Here is a 17376-nt window from a genome sequence, read left to right as displayed (position 1 = left end):
CCCTGCACGTCACTGGTCTTGAATTTGTGCTACTCCATGATTTCTGCAAGGCTAGCCTCCACCATCTGCTCAGTTCCCAGCAACTCTTCCATCTCACTGCTGCTTCTCAAGTTCATCTGTGGTCCCCAACTTCAGGGGGTGATTGACTGGGGCCTTGAGACACTGGTAGGAGGTGTGGATGGCAAGACCCTTCCAGGCACCAGGGCATAATAAGACCCTTCCAGGCAATCCAGGGCAGCTTAAATTCAGAGTTCATGGCCATCTGTAGGCTGGGTCACACTGGGCAGGAGGCTGAGGTTTGGACTGACTTTGCATGGAACGGGGAACCTTTGGAAATGTGCATGTACAACAAACAACTGGCAATGCTGACCACGGTGGTTTAACAATCACAGGGCAGGACCTGAGGCCCATCAGCCCTGCTGTGATCTCATCAGAGCCCTGCTCCTGGGAGCACACTTGGGAATTCTCGCAGAAGCATGAGCACCTGAGGGCCCTGCTTCGCCTGCCCCCTGCCCCAGCATTTACACCCACTCTCATTACAGCGCCTCGAGAGACAACCACCTGCCCTGGCCACACATGGGAGCTGGGGGCCCAGGGCTGTTGACTCTCAAGTGTAGGGACAGAAACCTCCAGGAAGTGGCCAAGGGAAATAAACACAGGTCAGTAATCAGAAAAAGAGCAGTTTTTAAAGAAATACAAGGCTTTATGACAGCGGTTCTCAACCTGTGGGTCGCGACCCCTTTGGCAGTCGAACGACCCTTTCACAGGGGTCGCCTAAGACCATCCTGCATATCAGATATTTACATTATGATTCATAACAGTAGCAACAGTAGCTATGAAGTAGCAACGAAAATAATTTTATGGTTGGGTAACAACTTGAGGAACTGTATTTAAAGGGCCAGAAGGTTGAGAACCACTGCTTTATGGCCATTTACCACAAGCACCGTAAGAGTCAAATTAATAAGACTTCCTACATTGCAAATGTAGGTCAACTATTTCCTGTAAAGCAGACATCAGGTGACAGCCTGTTCATGCCACGTCTGGCCAGGACAAGAGCTCTGTGGTGACATGGGGAGCTGATACGGTGTCATATCCTTGATAAATCTGATTAAAGAGGACATGCAGGTTGAGGTGGGAAGTATTGTCATAGACAAGTGTAGCTCAACATAAAGAAAGATCTTGAGAAAAGGGCAGAGTTAAGGTAACAGAGGATAAGTGGGGAGTCATCTTACACTGCATCACACTCGTCTCCTCTCCTGGACAACTAGGGGAGTAGCACAGAGAAGACAAGAAATGAGAGAAAGACGCATAAATGTGTGAGAGGAACCAAAGTCCACAATGTGAGACAACGGGGGCGGGGGGCGGGGGGACGCAATAGAAAGAATCCAAATGTCTCCCACAATTTTCTGTGTTCTCAAGTCCAAGAGCAGAAAATGCCAAAGGAGCACGAAACAATGGAATTCAGAAAAAACGCTCATCTGGTGGAACCGATCTATTTCAAATAAGGGATTGAGAAAACCTGCATCGACAGAGCACAGGGATTCTGGAAAAGTCACGAGTCCATTCCCAATTTTCACAAAGATCCATTTATCACAAGTAAATGTCAGTCCGTGCACTATGCATCATGCCAACGGCCATGCCATGTCATTTTATGTGGTATTTTTAGGGACATGGGAACGAACTCTGCCCAGGTTCATTGTTTCCATCACTCCTGCCATGACACGCGCAGTTTTGCAGTCTCAGAACCACAGACCCACACTCAGCTCGTCAGGGGACGTGCAGAGGCCAGGGGGCCACGCAGCTGAGGAGACCAAGTCCCAGGGAAGGCAGGTAACTCGGCCACAGTAACCACATTGGGGCACGAGCATGTATGTGCTGAAAACAACCCTGTTCCCTCACAGACTTAAAACCTACATGTATGTGACATGCACAAACGTAGGTAAGTACAGACACCTCTTGCAAGGCCACATGCCAGCCTGGTCACAGTGGCCATCTCTGGGGGCTGGGTCTATGGAGATTTGCATCATCTCTGGTCTTTATTTCTTTTTTTTTTGTAGCGTTTAACTTTTCTAGGAATACACAATTTTAAAAACACAGCTGAATAAAAAGGGCAGGAAAGCTGCAGGGTGTGGTACCCTCGGGGGAGCCCCTGGGAGGACACCCGCCTCCTCAGCACAGCTCTGTCTGGAGAGCAAAGCCGTCTCCGGCTCCACCTGACACTTGCTGGAATTTCAGGGGACAAATCGGAGCAGACGGTTCGCCTTGTTCGTGAGCGGTGAGCAGAGGCGCCCTACTTCCCGCCGGGGAGCCCCAAGCCCAGCCCAGGAGAGGGACCCGAGAACGCGCCTGGTGCTCACGAGACTCGCACCTTCTTTGTGAAGTAGTAATGGGGCACTTCCATCCCCAGGAGAGACTGGTAGGTGGGAGGCCGCGAGAAGCTGTCCTGGAGCAAGAAGCCATGCTCTTCGGAGATGAAGAAGGACAGGATCAACGCGTCCGCCTGGGAGAGGGAAAGATGGTTGTTAGTCTGGCAATAGACTTTACTATTTTGTGTCTAATTCCCATTTTCCTTGCCGAGGTATTCACATAGAACACAGATAAAACAGGATGAGCGCATTCTGACGCAGATAATCCACTCTCCCCCGGGCCTACGGCAACACCAGCCTCCACCGCCATCTCCTGTACTTTGGAAAAACTGACGCATCTTCTGGAGGATGCACCTCATCCAGTTTGAGAGCCACGATGTCATTCTCACTGACTGATGTCCTTGTGGCAAAGACTAACATTCCCACCGAGCTGGGGATGGACACTCTCATGTTTAAAAGATAGCCCCTCAGTCTCTTTACTCTGATTTAAAACCACCCGGAGCAACGACGACAAAAAGATTCCTGCCGCAGCTTCCAAGGAAGAGGGAAAGCACGGGGGAGGCGGGGGACTCTTTAGGATCCTGTCCTGCGGGACTCAGAACAGCAGCTCCCGGCTGCAGCCCCTTCTGAACAGGAAAGCAGCAGGCCTCGGGGTGCCGGAGCCTTTTCTTGCTGTGTGAATTCCTACACTTTCTCATCATCTGCAGAAAAGACCCAAAGAGCTATCTGTTCGAACTGCTGGAAAGTGCCCTTCGCGTGTACCAGTGCCCTCCCTCATCATCAATTTGCGTGTTCTTATCACTTGTCTAGACTTGTCACCAGGCCCTCTACCATGAGGAAAATTCCCCTGGCAATGTCTTCGCTTCTCTCAATCCAGTGAAGAAATGCTACCTCAATACACTTTCCCACTCAGTGCTTCAGAAGCAATGGTTGGATCCATTTCTGAAAATCTCGGAGCACGGACACAGATTGCTGATAATCTCAGGGCATCTGAAGGGAAATTCCTTCGGCAGGGAGACAAACCCCCTAAAGTTAGAGGGCGGCTGTCTTTGCTGACTTACTGAAGACCCTGCATATAAATTCTCTTGGAAAGAGATGGCTTAAAAAGCGGCAAAGCATCCATAACCGGTTTGGCTCAGTGGATAGAGCGGCGGCCTGCGGACTGAAGGGTCCCAGGTTCGATTCCGGTCAAGGGCATGTACCTTGGTTACGGGCACATCCCCAGTGGAGGGTGTGCAGGAGGCAGCTGATCAATGTTTCTTGCTCATTGATGTTTCTAACTCTATATCCCTCTCCCTTCCTCTCTGTAAAACATCAATAAAATATATTTTAAAAAAAAGCAGCACAGCAAACCACTGGGCTTTCCCAGGCGCTAGACATCCGTCCCACAATGCATAAGAACTGGAAGTGTCAGCGTCCAGGCCCTCGGGATGCGGCCCCGAGAGTCATCAGGTGGGAGAGGGAGACCCTGCAGAGCTTGGGGAGCGGGTGGCGAGAGCAGAGAGCATGACTGAGGCGAGGAGGCTGCTTTGGTCAGCATCGTCCTTGTCTGAGCGTCACGGCAGGTTGCGGAACGAATGAGGAGTCAGCATGCTGCCTCAGGCCTCAGTCACAGGACATGCTGACATCAGGTGGAGAGAGCAGGAGAACAGAGTATTACACTAGCCAGGCAAGACAGAGGGTGGGCTCAGCCTCCTCGCGTCCGCCCACAGAAGAGGCTACACCGGCACACATTCACGCTCCACATGAATGAATTTCCCTGTAACTTTCCTATAAACCTCGTCACCAAGATTGTGCACCCGTAAGTCCCAAGTCCCCATGCCTCTAAACACAGATGCGGCTGCACAGTACCGTGGGGCCGGCGCTGTCCCTGGCGTGGGCCTTTCTGTCCGCAGGCTGCAGCTGGGCTCCCGTTGCCTCCCGCACGGCCTCGCACACGAACAGCCTGGGCTCGCTCTGATCCCAGAAGTGGCTCACGGGAACAAGGTGCGCCAGCGTCCCATCCCCGAAGGCATAGTTCCTGAAAGAGAGGCCCATGGGAACCCATGAGAGAGTTCCTGTTCTCAGCCTCCGCAACACCTTCAGGCCGGTCTCCAACCAGCGTCGCAGGCCTCACCGGAGCTCAGCCTGGGAGCACACCGGCACACCATGTTGCAATGCAGCCCGTCTGATCGTATCCTTTCACATTTAAAACAATTGGTTGAAAGAGTCCCAGTGGAGTCTAATGGGAGAGACAATGAGGCTTGGGCTCTAGAGGTCATGTGGAAGGTCCCTGATGCTGGTCCCAAAGTCCGGGACCTGGGGGTGGACCTCAAGGTGGGACAGCACCCCCTGCTGGGCAGCTTTGCGCCTGGGGTCCATTTCCAGCCATGACCGGTGTGATGCGGTGCATTTACCCCTGGTCCCTCCCTCCTTTAAATCTCCTTGCTCTATAGGTCCAGAATGCAATGGAGAACTGGAGGGAGAAAAAATGGGCTGGGTGGCAAAGAATGGATCAGATCTCAAAAGAAGGCAGGCAACTGACAAAAGACAGGGAGCCCCACCCCACCCCAGGGAGTATGAAGGCAGGGACAGGCTCCATGTGCCTGTGTGGCCATGCAGGAGCCTGGGGACCTGACCAGCAGCCCTCACAGATGTCACTGCTCCAAGACCGAGCATACAGCAGGGCAGGTAAACAAGCATTTGTGGTGACCCACAGAGTGCCAGGGGCACCTCGGGACTGGCCTGGTGAGGGGGGTGGACACAAGGGTGTGGCTCAGGGGCTCCCGCAGCACGGACAGCAGACAGAGTGCAGAGGGGGAAGCGTGACTCAGAGGCATTTCCAAACAAGAACACTGTGGACTAGAGTCACAGAGAGTGGAGGTAAAGGGAAGGTTAGTTCTGAGGTTTCAGATCGGGTGACCCAGAAAAGCGGTGCTGTGGGCAGGAACGGGGTTTCTGGGGAGTGAGGCGGAACTGGGGGGCCGTTTCTGAGGTGATGGCAAGAAACTCCAGGGCCGCTTAGAGATGGAGAAGTGAAGCCAAACTTGGTGAGAGGTGAAGATAAGCATGCTCAGGTGGGGCCACCAGCAGATGCGAGTTTAAGCCACCAGGTAAAAGAGGTTTCCAGAAAGGGACTCTGAGGAGGAGAGGTGGGACCGTGGGAGGCAGGCTGGACGGGGGCAGGAGGGGGCTGTGACAGGAGCAAAAGGAACAGGGCAGCCAGAGAACAGCACCGGCTCAGCCATTCCTGGCAGCCGCTCTGCCCTGCCCCAGCCTGCAGGCTTCCCGCCTCTGCACTCCCTTTGCTGCTTATACACTGACCTGCACAGGGGCCACGCAGCTGCTCCCACAAGGGCCAGAGCCAGCCCTCCTCTCGCCCCCCCAGCCCTCTGAACACTGCACTTTGCTCTCATGAGGTACTTTGTGCAGAATCAAATGTGAACTGTAGGCGGAATAATATAAGGCCCAGTGGTTGGCAAACTGCGGCTCGCGAGCCACATGCGGCTCTTTGGCCCCTTGAGTGTGGCCACGAAGTTTCAATCTCACTGTACGTGCGCGCCAGCACGTGGTATTTTGTGGAAGAGCCACACTCAAGGGGCCGCAGTTTGCCGACCACTGGTATAAGCACTTAAATTCTGTGAATATTTTCTTAGTAGCAGAAGGACCTACAAATACACATTCTGTGAACTCCCTGGAGAAAGAGTCCTTTTTTTCTAGAAACACATTCTCTAAAGACACACGCCCTCCCGACCATCGGAGACGCGGATAGGTCTAAGGGCCGCGCAATTCTCTCTCCTGGGATGCGGGGCTGCTTCTGTAGACACCTCAGTCATGGCCCTTTCAGACGCTAATTCCAGAACCTCAGAACCAAGAAAACAGAGATTAAAGGTCCAGATCGATCCCTACTGCCCAAGTGTGCTTCTCCTCCACTTTCCGTCTTCACTATGAATAACTGCTGGGCTCCTCTGAGGTCATAACTTAGAAAACCTGCCAAGGGGTTGAGGCTGAGTATTTTCAACAAAATCCCCCCAAACCACAATCTTACTTTGTAGTTTCCTGCCCATTAAAGGACAATGTGTCTCTCTGATCAATCTGTCCCATCTTGAAGTCGAAGACGGTCACCATGTCCATTTCCACGTCATAGAAACAGATTTTGGAATCGGGGCTGCTGTCAGCCTAGGGGAAGAGAAACCAGAGGCTCAGAGCCCGCGTGAGAAAGCCCGTCCTGGTGTCAATGGTCCCGCCACTCTGGCCAGAGTGCGTCCAGCATCAGAACCTGAATGTCAATTTACTGTCATCCCACAAAATGGTTGTTGAGTTGCTACTTTATAATTTCAGAGAATTGAAAATAAACCCCCAAATGTTGTGAAGGTCAACAACAGCTATCCAGCTGTTCTCAGTATGGACTTCAGTGCGATGTCCTTTTAGCTGCGGTGGATTGACCACGGGAACAAGAAGGAGTCTGGATTCGGATAAACCAACTCTGATGCAGCTCCCTGGAGGTGACTGGCGTCTGCGGAACGGCTCGGCACCCGTGCTGAAGGAACGAGGTGGCCCTCCCTCTGAGACTCTTCTCCCAAGTATCCTGGGCTCTGAGCTCTCCCTCTCACCCGCTCACCAGCCGGGCTCATACTCCCCCCACTCCCTAAAGACATTCCCTTGATTAGGTCAACCCCAGGCACCAGTCAACCTCTCTTTGTTCTTCCCAAGTCCCAGCCCTTCCCCATACAGTCAGGGCGTGAGCAGGGCTCTCAGTCACAGCTGCATCTTCGGACAAAGAATTTGCCTCAATCTCTTCACTCATTAGACAGGAACTGTTAGGTGCAAGATGCCACAGCTACCACTGCGAATGCTATCATCTCACTCATCATCTCTCCTTTGTTCTTGATCCTCACACGGAAAGGTACATGTGCCCACGCAAAAGAAACAAGAAAAGGGAACCAACTTGGTTGCTAGGGGCAACAAATGCCAAGAACTTAGGTAGACTTTATTCTACTAGGGTTCACAGCTTGGCTCCACTATCACCGCTTTTGGGAGCCTCCTGACCTCCCTCGACGGCAACTCCTCCCTGTAACTCGCTCTCGGGGCACTGGCAGTGTCCTCCCAGCTCTCATCAGGGCTGTAAAAAATGTATGTGTTTGCCTCACCCTTTGATCAATGTCTGTTCAACCACAGTGGGGAGCCAGATCCTCGTTTAACTGATCAATCTGTATCTACAGTGCCCAGCAAAGCGCACTGTGCATGGAAGCAACCCATAATCAACTCTTGAATGTGTGACCAAGAGCACAAACGAATGAAAACATGAACATGCTAGTGGGTGGCAAGGCACCAGCCACCGGCGGCAGGACCCACATGCCCTCCGTCACCTTGCCTTCAGCCCTCCACGCAGGTGCCCACACCCTGACGTCACACCGTCTCCAGCAATCCTGTGAACCCCTTGGGCCGGAAGAGTTTAGTTGGGCAATGAAAAGAGACAGAAAAGAGGAGAGGTGAGAGGTTCTGTAAAGAAGAAACCCATGTCTGATTAAATCAGAAACGAAGAAAGGCAGGAAAAAATGGAAGCTGCGTAGGTGGGGAGGGCAAGGACAGCACCAGGTGGGAGAGGGCATGGGCAGGAGGAGAGGATCTCCTGGAGAGGGGATGAAAGAGGAAGAGGAATGGAAGCTGGGACACAAAGGGACAGGAGTGGACGCAGAAGACACGGACAGGAAGGCCCAGGGTCCTGCGGGAGCAACTAACGGAGACCGAGGAGGAGGAACAGAGGCCCGCCCCATGGGCACCCACCTTGCTGGGGTGGATGCTGATCTTGTTGCCGTTGGCATTACATCTGAGCGACACAATGCCCCCCACACCAGGGACCAGCTCGGCCAGGTTCCTGCAGCTGCAGTGCACCTTCGCCTCCCTGCAGGAGGAGGACAGGGTCAGCGCACACTCACCGAAGCGCACGGCAGGTCAGAGGAAGGCCCTGCTTTGCCAGTGACCCCAAACCTTTGTTCACAGAACTGAGTCCCGCCCAGTGGCCCAGCTGCTCTCACTCCCGGGTGCCTTATGCCCCGGGAAACAGGCAACGGGCCAGGGTCAATGCAGGGTGAATTGTTAAAGTTCTCACGTTCTTATCAGCAAATATGAATATGTCATTTCCTCCTCCTCCTGCCCCCCTGCGTTTCCCCTTGCAGCATTTTGTGATCTCTCCTTTCAGAACGGGATTGCTATATCACGCTATTACAACTGCATATGTTCCATCACAGGGATAACTCCTCCCGTTCAGCTGGTTCTAGTTTGTTCCCTATAGAAACAACCCTGAGTTTGCTCATCACGATTTTTTTTTTTACTTTATTCACTCTTCCTCAGTTCCTCCCTGACACCCCTTCTGTCCCAGGATCCCAACGGGACCCACATGACTTCTGGTCACCAGGCCTCCGTAGGCTCCTCTGGGCTGGATTCCTGCTTTTGATGCCCATGCAGATTTGAGGAGGACTGGTCAGCTGTTCTGTGGAGTGTCCCACCGCCCAGTGGGAAGGAAGGGTCTGGTGTTTTTCTCATGCTTCGCCTGGGGTGTGGGTTTTAGGACAAGAACCCAAAGGTACAGTGCCGCTGTCATCACATCATGTCGGGGCCTGTGCTGTTGATCCTGGTCTCTCCTGTCTGGGGTCATGTCTGTAAAGTTCCTCCTTTCCCCCTCCCCACACTGTCCCCTTTGGGAGGACGTCACTTTGTACAGCCCACACTTACGAAGTGGGGGGTTATGTCCCCCTCCATGGGGAGGAGGGTCTACATAAACTATTTGCAATTCTTCTGTGGATTGTTTGTCTCTCTTCCTCTACTTATTAGCTTATTCGTCACCTATTTATATTAGCATGAATGCACAGGTATTTATTTTCTACTTTGGGTTCTAATACAAAGCTGTTTTATTTATGTTGTTGCTCAAATTGTTCCAGCTTTCAGCTTGGGCCACTAGGAACTCTTTTGGGTGGCTCCTATGTCCCCTGACACACCCCATCATTATATATATATTAGCATTTTCTCACTTTCTGACATTTAAGACACTCTGGGCTCATCTTGAACATTGGCTGCCTCAGCCCTAGATCAGCCATTTCTCCAAGGACCCTGGCTCCTTGTTTGGGAGATGCTGTTAGACACCCGAGTCTGGGCCCTGGGGTGCTGGTTGCTCTGGGGGTCCTTGCCTCTAGGCCCTCAGCTGAGAGAACAAGGAAATGTGTGTGCACTGACTGGTGTATAGACACATATGCATAACTATCTTCTTATGGATCTTTATCAAGCTAATCAAGACCTCAAACTTGTGTCTCCAGTTCTAACCCATCACCGCAGAGATCAGTCTTGCCTCCTCCATGCTTGTCCCAACCTCCCACCCAGCTCCAAGCACCCTCCATCCATGAGCTTCACTGCTCACTGCCAGCGTAGCAGTACCGGATTGTCACCCTGCCCCTGTGGGGATTAACTTTGTCAACCAGAGCACCGTGCTGCAGGCAGTCCCTGTGCTTTGAGTCTTACAGTCGCCACTCGTTCCCAAGTGGCTCAGGTCGGCCACAAGCCCCCCAGTGAGCTTGTTTCATGCACTGGTAATGCAGGTGGATGTTCTGTCACCTTCTGCATTCCATTCTGGGAACCCCCAATCTAAAAGATTTGTTAAAAATGTGCACATGCTTTGCTCATTTTTGCTGAGAAGTTCTATGGGTTTTGACAAACAGACCAGGCTCTGTATCTATCACACTGAAGTTTCCTTACCCTAAGAAACCCCCCATGCATCACCTGTTCAACCCCTTCTTCTTCCCCATCATGGAAAGATTGAGAATTTAAGCCAAAATAGGTGTTTAAAAAAATTTAGTGGCATGTTAGTGTTGAAAGGAGAACATAAAGAGTTTTCTAGCTCCTGTCCATTCCATACCTGCCACATTATCTCCTAACTTTTAAAATGTAATCCTTTCATTTGGACACACAGTGTACCTTCGGGAAAGATCGAAGCTTTTAAAGTGAGCCAAGTCTGTCCCGATGACCAGGTAATTTCCACAGATGTCAAGGAAGCATGGGTTCCCCTCCGTCTCAGAGAAGAGCAGGAGCTGTTTCACGGTCCCCTGAGGAAAGGAAAGACGAGGAGCTCAGAAAAGCTGCTGTGTAGCGTTTCACTTTTATGACTAAACATTATTTACAGAGGATCCCGTGTGCTCCACTCCCGCACTCAGACAACGAACTGGTGGCTCAGTGTGTGACCAGCACTCTGCTGGGCTCTCACACGACACAGGGAAGGTGGCCCTGCCCTCAGGGAACCCCTCATGCTTACAGTCCTGAGAGGGGGACAGACATCCACTAGGTCAACAAGCAAATACACATGTAACCTCAACCTGGGGAAGCGCTAGGGAGGTGACAGGATGCTAATGGTGGGTGAGACGGTTAATCCCATCTGTTTGGGTTGGTCCAGGAGGCCTTGTCTACATAGGTCTTAAGTGAAAGCCTCTGACATACTTACTATGTTGCTGGTGTCACATAAGTGGTTGCCTTTGTGGGGAGAGGTCAGTGAGTGGATGGGGCAGTAGTTACATCCTGGGTATGCTCCCCTTGTGAAAACTCACTGAGCTGTATGAACACTCTGGACGACATGGCCCTTTCCCGGGCGTGTATCACACTTCAGTAAACCGTTTGAGGAGGAAGTCTTGTCTGGAGGCAATATTTAAACTGAGGTTGGGGAGAAGGAGCCAGCTGTCTGGAGGGCTGTGGGCCATCCTTTCAGGAACAGAAGATGGCATGCACTGGAACAGGAAGGGCTGGTCTGGGAACCCCGAGGCCCGCGCGGTGGGAAGGAACAAGCCATGGTGAGGCCACGCAGGGTGGCACTAGTGCAGGCCAAGAGTCACTTCAAGAGGGAAAGAGTCAGATTTTGTTGAAAGTGAAGCTGGAGGACTCTAAAGGGTTTTGAGCCATGAGGTAATTTCATAACTAATTACATTGTTTAAAGTGTTTAAATGTCATTTAATTTAAAACATCACTCTTAACAGCACATTGAAAGAGTGGCCACAGTCAGGCTGGGCAGAGCTTGGGCTTTGCAGCATGTCTTGTATACAGCTGACCTGCTCCTCTGAGTTAAAAGAGGCTCCTGGCTCAATTCAAGCAGTGATCAGGGAGTGCCTGCACCCTGCATAGCACCAGGGCGGGAGCAGGCACTCTGACAGTGAGCGGCATGTCCCTGGGAGCTTGGAGAGGGGGCGCGAGGTGTGCATAGCTGAGGGCATCGCAGGGCTGGGCCCGGCAGCAATGGGGGCATAGGTCCAGCGCACGGGAGAGCGAGGAAGCAAGCTGGATGACAGGGAGGGTTCCAACTGAGCTTAGTGAGCTCATAATACTAAACAGAGAGAGACTCCAAGAGCAGGCAAGGCGGCAAAAACCTGTGCAAACTGTCCAGGAGTCTCGGGTTGGGGAATGAATGGCTGGGGGGGGGGCGCAGGAAAGGAGGAATTCTAAACTAAACAATCTGATCTTCATTTTGATGCACCGAGCAGGAGCTTAATAAATGCTTGTGGAATAAGCCAACAGCTGCTTACACATAGGGTCAAAGGAAGAGTCACAGGCGACTGCTGACTGGACCAAGGACGACCGCATTAATGACGACAGGATGGTGTATCAGCCTCCTTTGCTCAGCCTCTCTGCTGCTGCTCCTTACACTCTGTGTACCCAGGGTACACACCTGAACTCGCTTGCTTCTACCTTGGTTCAACTATCATCTTTACATCAATGTATTCCAAATTCCCAAATTTATTGCCTTAGAGCACTGATCCGGCCCCTGACCTCCAGAATCTGTATTCCTTTTTTTTTAAATACCTCGCCCAAGGAGTGAGGGTATTATTTTTCCATTGATTTTTAGAGGGACAGTGGAAGGGAGGGGAGAGAGAAAGAGAGAGAGAGGGAAACATCAATGTGAGAGAGACACACTGATTGGTTGAAACCTGCATGCGTCCTGACTGGGACCGGGAATCGAACCTGCAACCCAGGTACATGCCCTTGACTGGGAATTGAACCCGAGACCCTCTGGTGCGCAGGCTGACTCTCTAATCACTGAGCCAAGCCGGCCAGGGCCAGAACCGTATTTCCAACTAGCTCTTGGGCATCTCTGAAGGGTGTCCACGGTAGGCCTAGTACCTTGCACCTTGTACCGCCAAACCTGCACTGTTTCTGTAGTTTCCATCTTAAGGCATCACGCCCGGCCAGCGTGGCTCAGTGGCTGAGCATTGACCTATGAACCAGGAGGTCATATTTCAATTCCAGGTGAGGGCACATGCTAGGGTTGCTGGCTTGGTCCCTAGTGTGGGGTGTGCAGGAGGCAGCCAATCAATGATTATCTCTCATCACTGATGTTTCTAGTTCTCTCTCACTCTCCCTTCCTCTTTGAAATCAATAAAAATATATTTAAAAAAAAAAATTAACCCAGACTCCCAAACTAGAAAACTCAGCCCTGGCTGATTAGAGCATCAGCCTCTGCACTGAAGGGTCATGGATTCCATTCCCGGTCATGGGCATGAATCTGGGTTGCAGGGTCGATCCCCAGACCTAGTCAGGGCCCATGTGGGTGTCAACTAATTGACGTGTCTCTCTTCCTCCCTCCCTCCCTTCCACTCTCTCCAAAAATCAATGGAAAAAATATCCTTGGATGAACATCCTCAATTTTTTCCCCTCTGTTGCCACCCACCATCCAACTGCTCACCAACTGATTCATCCCTCCCTCCACTCTGGCCTCAGCTCCCAGCCCACTGCCTGGCCCAGCCCACTGCCTGGCTCCAGGCCCTTAGACCTCTCACCTTTGGCATCTCCTACCTGACTTCACTGTGTGCCAGCTCCCCTAGTCTTTCCAGCCACATTGACACAGAACTTACCTTCTAGGAGGAAAAAATAAACACAAGAAAAAAGCAAGCCAAAGCCGGTTTGGCTCAGCGGATAGAGCGTCGGCCTGCGGACTGAAAGGTCCCAGGTTCGATTCCGGTCAAGGGCATGTACCTGGGTTGCAGGCACTTCCCCAGTGGGGGATGTGCAGGAGGCAGCTGATCGATGTTTCTCTCTCATCGATGTTTCTAACTCTCTATCTCTCTCCCTTCCTCTCTGCAAAAAATCAATAAAATATATTTAAAAAAAAAAAAAAAAAAAAAAAAAAAAAAAGAAAAAAAAAAAGAAAAAAGCAAGCCAAAACGCCCCCTTCCCTCCTCTCCGGGCTGCACAACCCCGCTGTGTCTGGACTGGCCCACCGGCCCTCCGGCTGCGTTCCCCACTTCTCTGCTCTCGCCTCGCCTCGGGGTAAGCCTCCAGCAGTATCTGTCAGACACCAGCCCTTTCCTCAGCCCCAGCCTCTGTATAAACGAGCCCGCCCCCTGGTGCCGTCACTGCTCTTGAACCCAGGCCACTCACTGCACAAACAGTATGAAGGCCTGGGAGGAGTGGAGCTCTACGGGTCAGCCCGGAAGGAGGCCCCATTAGAAAACTGCAAGGTGCCTGTCATGGTCCAAACGAGCACCAACTGCCGTCTGCGTGGCTACCGCTGCACCAGCGGGAAGAAGGGTCTGAAAAGACACACTCCAGGCGTCCACAACGGGAGCGCTCCCGATCTTCCCCTCACACGTGCTGGCAGGGTGTTACTCATTACAGTGGGCACACACTCCGCTAGTTAAAAACTTAACAGAAAGGACAACTCCAGGCCACCTGTTGTGGGACATCCTCCAAGCCCACTGGCAAGGCTCCTCAGCTGCCTCCAGGTTTCCCAGCAGGCCCCTCTCCCCTTCCGAGCAGACCCTTGCCTTTGCTCACTATGCCGTTTGCCCTTTCTCAGTGTGCTAGCAGTCCTTTCCCAGCAGGCCGTACCCCCACCCCCACCCCCACACACACACCCGCGCCCCCCCCCCCCGCCCCAGAAAGCCTCCAGCCCTCAGCCCTCCAGTGTCCCGCAGGTCATCTCTCTGCTGACAGAGCTGCCCCCGTCATCTGTTCTTAAGAACATGACCCCGCCCTGCCTATGCTATATACGTCCAGGGCAGATGCCCCCACTCAACTGTCATTGCAAGGAAGGTGAACTTTCTTTTTTGGTTAATCCTCATCTGAGGATACTTTTCCATTTATCTTTTAGAGAGAGTGGAAGAGAGGGAAAGACAGAGAAACATCGATGTGAGAGAAACATCGATTGGTTGCCTCTTGCACGTGCCCTGACCAGGGCCCAGGCCGGGGAGGAGCCTGCAACCAAGGTATGTGCCCTTGACCAGAATCGAACCCGGGACCCTCTGGTTCGCAGGCTGACATTCTATCCACTGAGCCAACCCGGCTGGGGCAGAAAGGTGAGCTTTCTTTGCACGGGATGCCCCGATGGGCTCTGGCCTCCTTCCCTCCAGCCTCTGCCTCCTCTCTGACCTTCAACAGGCAGAGGGTCTCACGGGGACTGGCAGGTCCCTTCATCTGCACTCGCCCCTGGGAGGGCACGCAGGCTGTGGGCTGCTTCCCACACCGTCAAGTCTCTACTCCCCTGACTCCCCTGTGGTGTCCCCATCCCGCTCCTGCTGAGTGTGCCCCTTCACTCCTCCCACGGGAGCTCCGTTGAGAGCTGCTGAACGAAGGAGTGGGGGAGCAGCATTGAAAGGTACAAGAACATGGATACAGATGCCCCCGAAACCAAATGCTGGACCCCAGGACAGGATCCAGAGCTGGACGAAGCAGTCGCAGGGAGCGCTAAAACCAGGGCCATGACAGGTATTCTTGACCTTGACGCAAAACACTGCTACAATTACTGGGTTGAATGGTGACCAGCAAAAGGTATGCCCACTCGGAACCTGTAAAGGTGACCCTATTTGGAAAAAGGGTCTTTGCAGATGTAAGTTAAGGATCTCGAGAGGAGGGAAAGAACCAAGATGGCGGCATAGGTTAACGCCGGAGTTTGCTGCCTTGAACAACTACTTCAAAAGTGAAACTAAAAAACGGAACGGACATCACCCAGAACCACAGGAACGCTGGCTGAGTGGAAGTCCTACAACTAGGAGGAAAGAGAAACGCATACGGACACTCAGAGGAGGCACAGTGCTGAAGTCAAATCCTGAGGTGCGGAGTGCGCGGTTGGCGTTTTCAATTGGGAGGGAGTCGCAGACTCTGAGCTCCAGATACAGGCGAGTCTTTAGGGACCCAGACTCAAACGGGAGAAGCGGGACTGTCTGGCTTCGGTCAGAGTGAGTGCAGCTTTCTCTCTGAGGCTTGCAGCGGGTGCTGGGACTCAGAGAGACAGAGCCCCTGGGGATAGGACTGAGAGCCGCCATAACTGCTCTCTCTGGCCCACCCTGTTGATCCTGTGCAACCCGCCCCGCCCAAGCCCTGCACAGAGGCAGTTGCTGGATAGCCTCAGGCAAAGGCTAGATTAGCACCTCCCTAGAGGACAGAAGTTCTCTCACTGCAGACACAGCTGATTCTCATAGCCACTTGGCCTGGAGGTCAAACCCTCCCTGGTATTAGCTACAACAATCAAGGTTTAACTATAAGACTGCGCACAAAGACCACTAGGGGGTGCACCAAGGAAGCATAACAAAATGCGGAGACAAAGAAACAGGACAAAATTGTCAATGGAAGATATAGAGTTCAGAACCACACTTTTAAGGTCTCTCAAGAACTGTTTAGAAGCCGCCGATAAACTTAATGAGATCTACAAGAAAACTAATGAGACCCTCGATGTTATATTGGGGAACCAACTAGAAATTAAGCATACACGGACTGAAATAACGAATATTATACAGACTCCCAACAGCAGACCAGAGGAGCGCAAGAATCAAGTCAATGATTTAAAATGCGAGGAAGCAAAAAACACCCAACCGGAGGGGCGGAATGAAAAAAGAATCCAAAAATGCGAGGATAGTGTAAGGAGCCTCTGGGACAGCTTCAAGCGTACCAACATCAGAATTATAGGGGTGCCAGAAGATGAGAGAGAGCAAGATATTGAAAACCTATTTGAAGAAATAATGACAGAAAACTTCCCCCACCTGGTGAAAGAAATGGACTTACAGGTCCAAGAAGCGCGGAGAACCCCAAACAAAAGGAATCCAAAGAGGACCACACCAAGACACATCATAATTAAAATGCCAAGAGCAAAAGATAAAGAGAGAATCTTAAAAACAGCAAGAGAAAGAAACTCAGTTACCTACAAGGGAATACCCATACGCCTGTCAGCTGATTTCTCAACAGAAACTTTGCAGGCCAGAAGGGAGTGGCAAGAAATATTCAAAGTGATGAATACCAAGAACCTACAACCAAGATTACTTTATCCAGCAAAGCTATCATTCAGAACTGAAGGTCAGATAAAGAGCTTCACAGATAAGGAAAAGCTAAAGGAGTTCATCACCACCAAACCAGGATTATATGAAATGCTGAAAGGTATCCTTTAAGAAGAGGAAGAGGAAGAAAAAGGTAAAGATACAAATTATGAACAACAAATATGCATCTATCAACAAGTGAATCTAAGAATCAAGTGAATAAATAATCTGATGAACAGAATGAACTGTTGATTATAATAGAATCAGGGACATAGAAAGGGAATGGACTGACTATTCCTGGGGGGGAAAGGGGTGTGGGAGATGCGGGAAGAGACTGGACAAAAATCGTGCACCTATGGATGAGAACAGTGAGTGGGGAGTGAGGGCGGAGGGTGGGGCGGGAACTGGGAGGAGGGGAGTTATGGGGGGAAAAAAAAGAGGAACAAATGTAATAATCTGAACAATAAAGATTTAATTAAAAAAAAAAAAAAAAAGAAGCCGCCGATAAACTTAATGAGATCTACAAGAAAACTAATGAGACCCTCGATGTTATATTGGGGAACCAACTAGAAATTAAGCATACACGGACTGAAATAACGAATATTATACAGACTCCTGACAGCAGACCAGAGGAGCGCAAGAATCAAGTCAATGATTTGAAATGCGAGGAAGCAAAAAACACCCAACCGGAAAAGCAAAATGAAAAAAGAATCCAAAAATGCGAGGATAGTGTAAGGAGCCTCTGGGACAGCTTC

General features: G+C 51.5%; 1 protein-coding gene across 1 annotated transcript in view; it reads right to left on the bottom strand.

The window, feature by feature from the left end:
• Positions 1-17376, bottom strand: part of IFT140 (intraflagellar transport 140) — a 94628-nt gene that overhangs the window by 45361 nt on the left and 31891 nt on the right. The window contains exons 13-17 of the mRNA XM_036308854.1: positions 10314-10441; positions 8133-8250; positions 6394-6524; positions 4218-4386; positions 2369-2500 (exon numbers count right to left, since the gene is read on the bottom strand). Coding sequence (XP_036164747.1) covers positions 2369-2500; positions 4218-4386; positions 6394-6524; positions 8133-8250; positions 10314-10441 — 678 coding nt within the window. The remainder of the gene's footprint in view (positions 1-2368; positions 2501-4217; positions 4387-6393; positions 6525-8132; positions 8251-10313; positions 10442-17376) is intronic.

Source organism: Myotis myotis, unplaced genomic scaffold (assembly GCF_014108235.1).
Source record: "Myotis myotis isolate mMyoMyo1 unplaced genomic scaffold, mMyoMyo1.p scaffold_m19_p_5, whole genome shotgun sequence".
In the NCBI taxonomy this organism is placed as follows: Eukaryota; Metazoa; Chordata; class Mammalia; order Chiroptera; family Vespertilionidae; genus Myotis; species Myotis myotis.
This window is presented reverse-complemented; position numbering and strand designations above follow the sequence as displayed.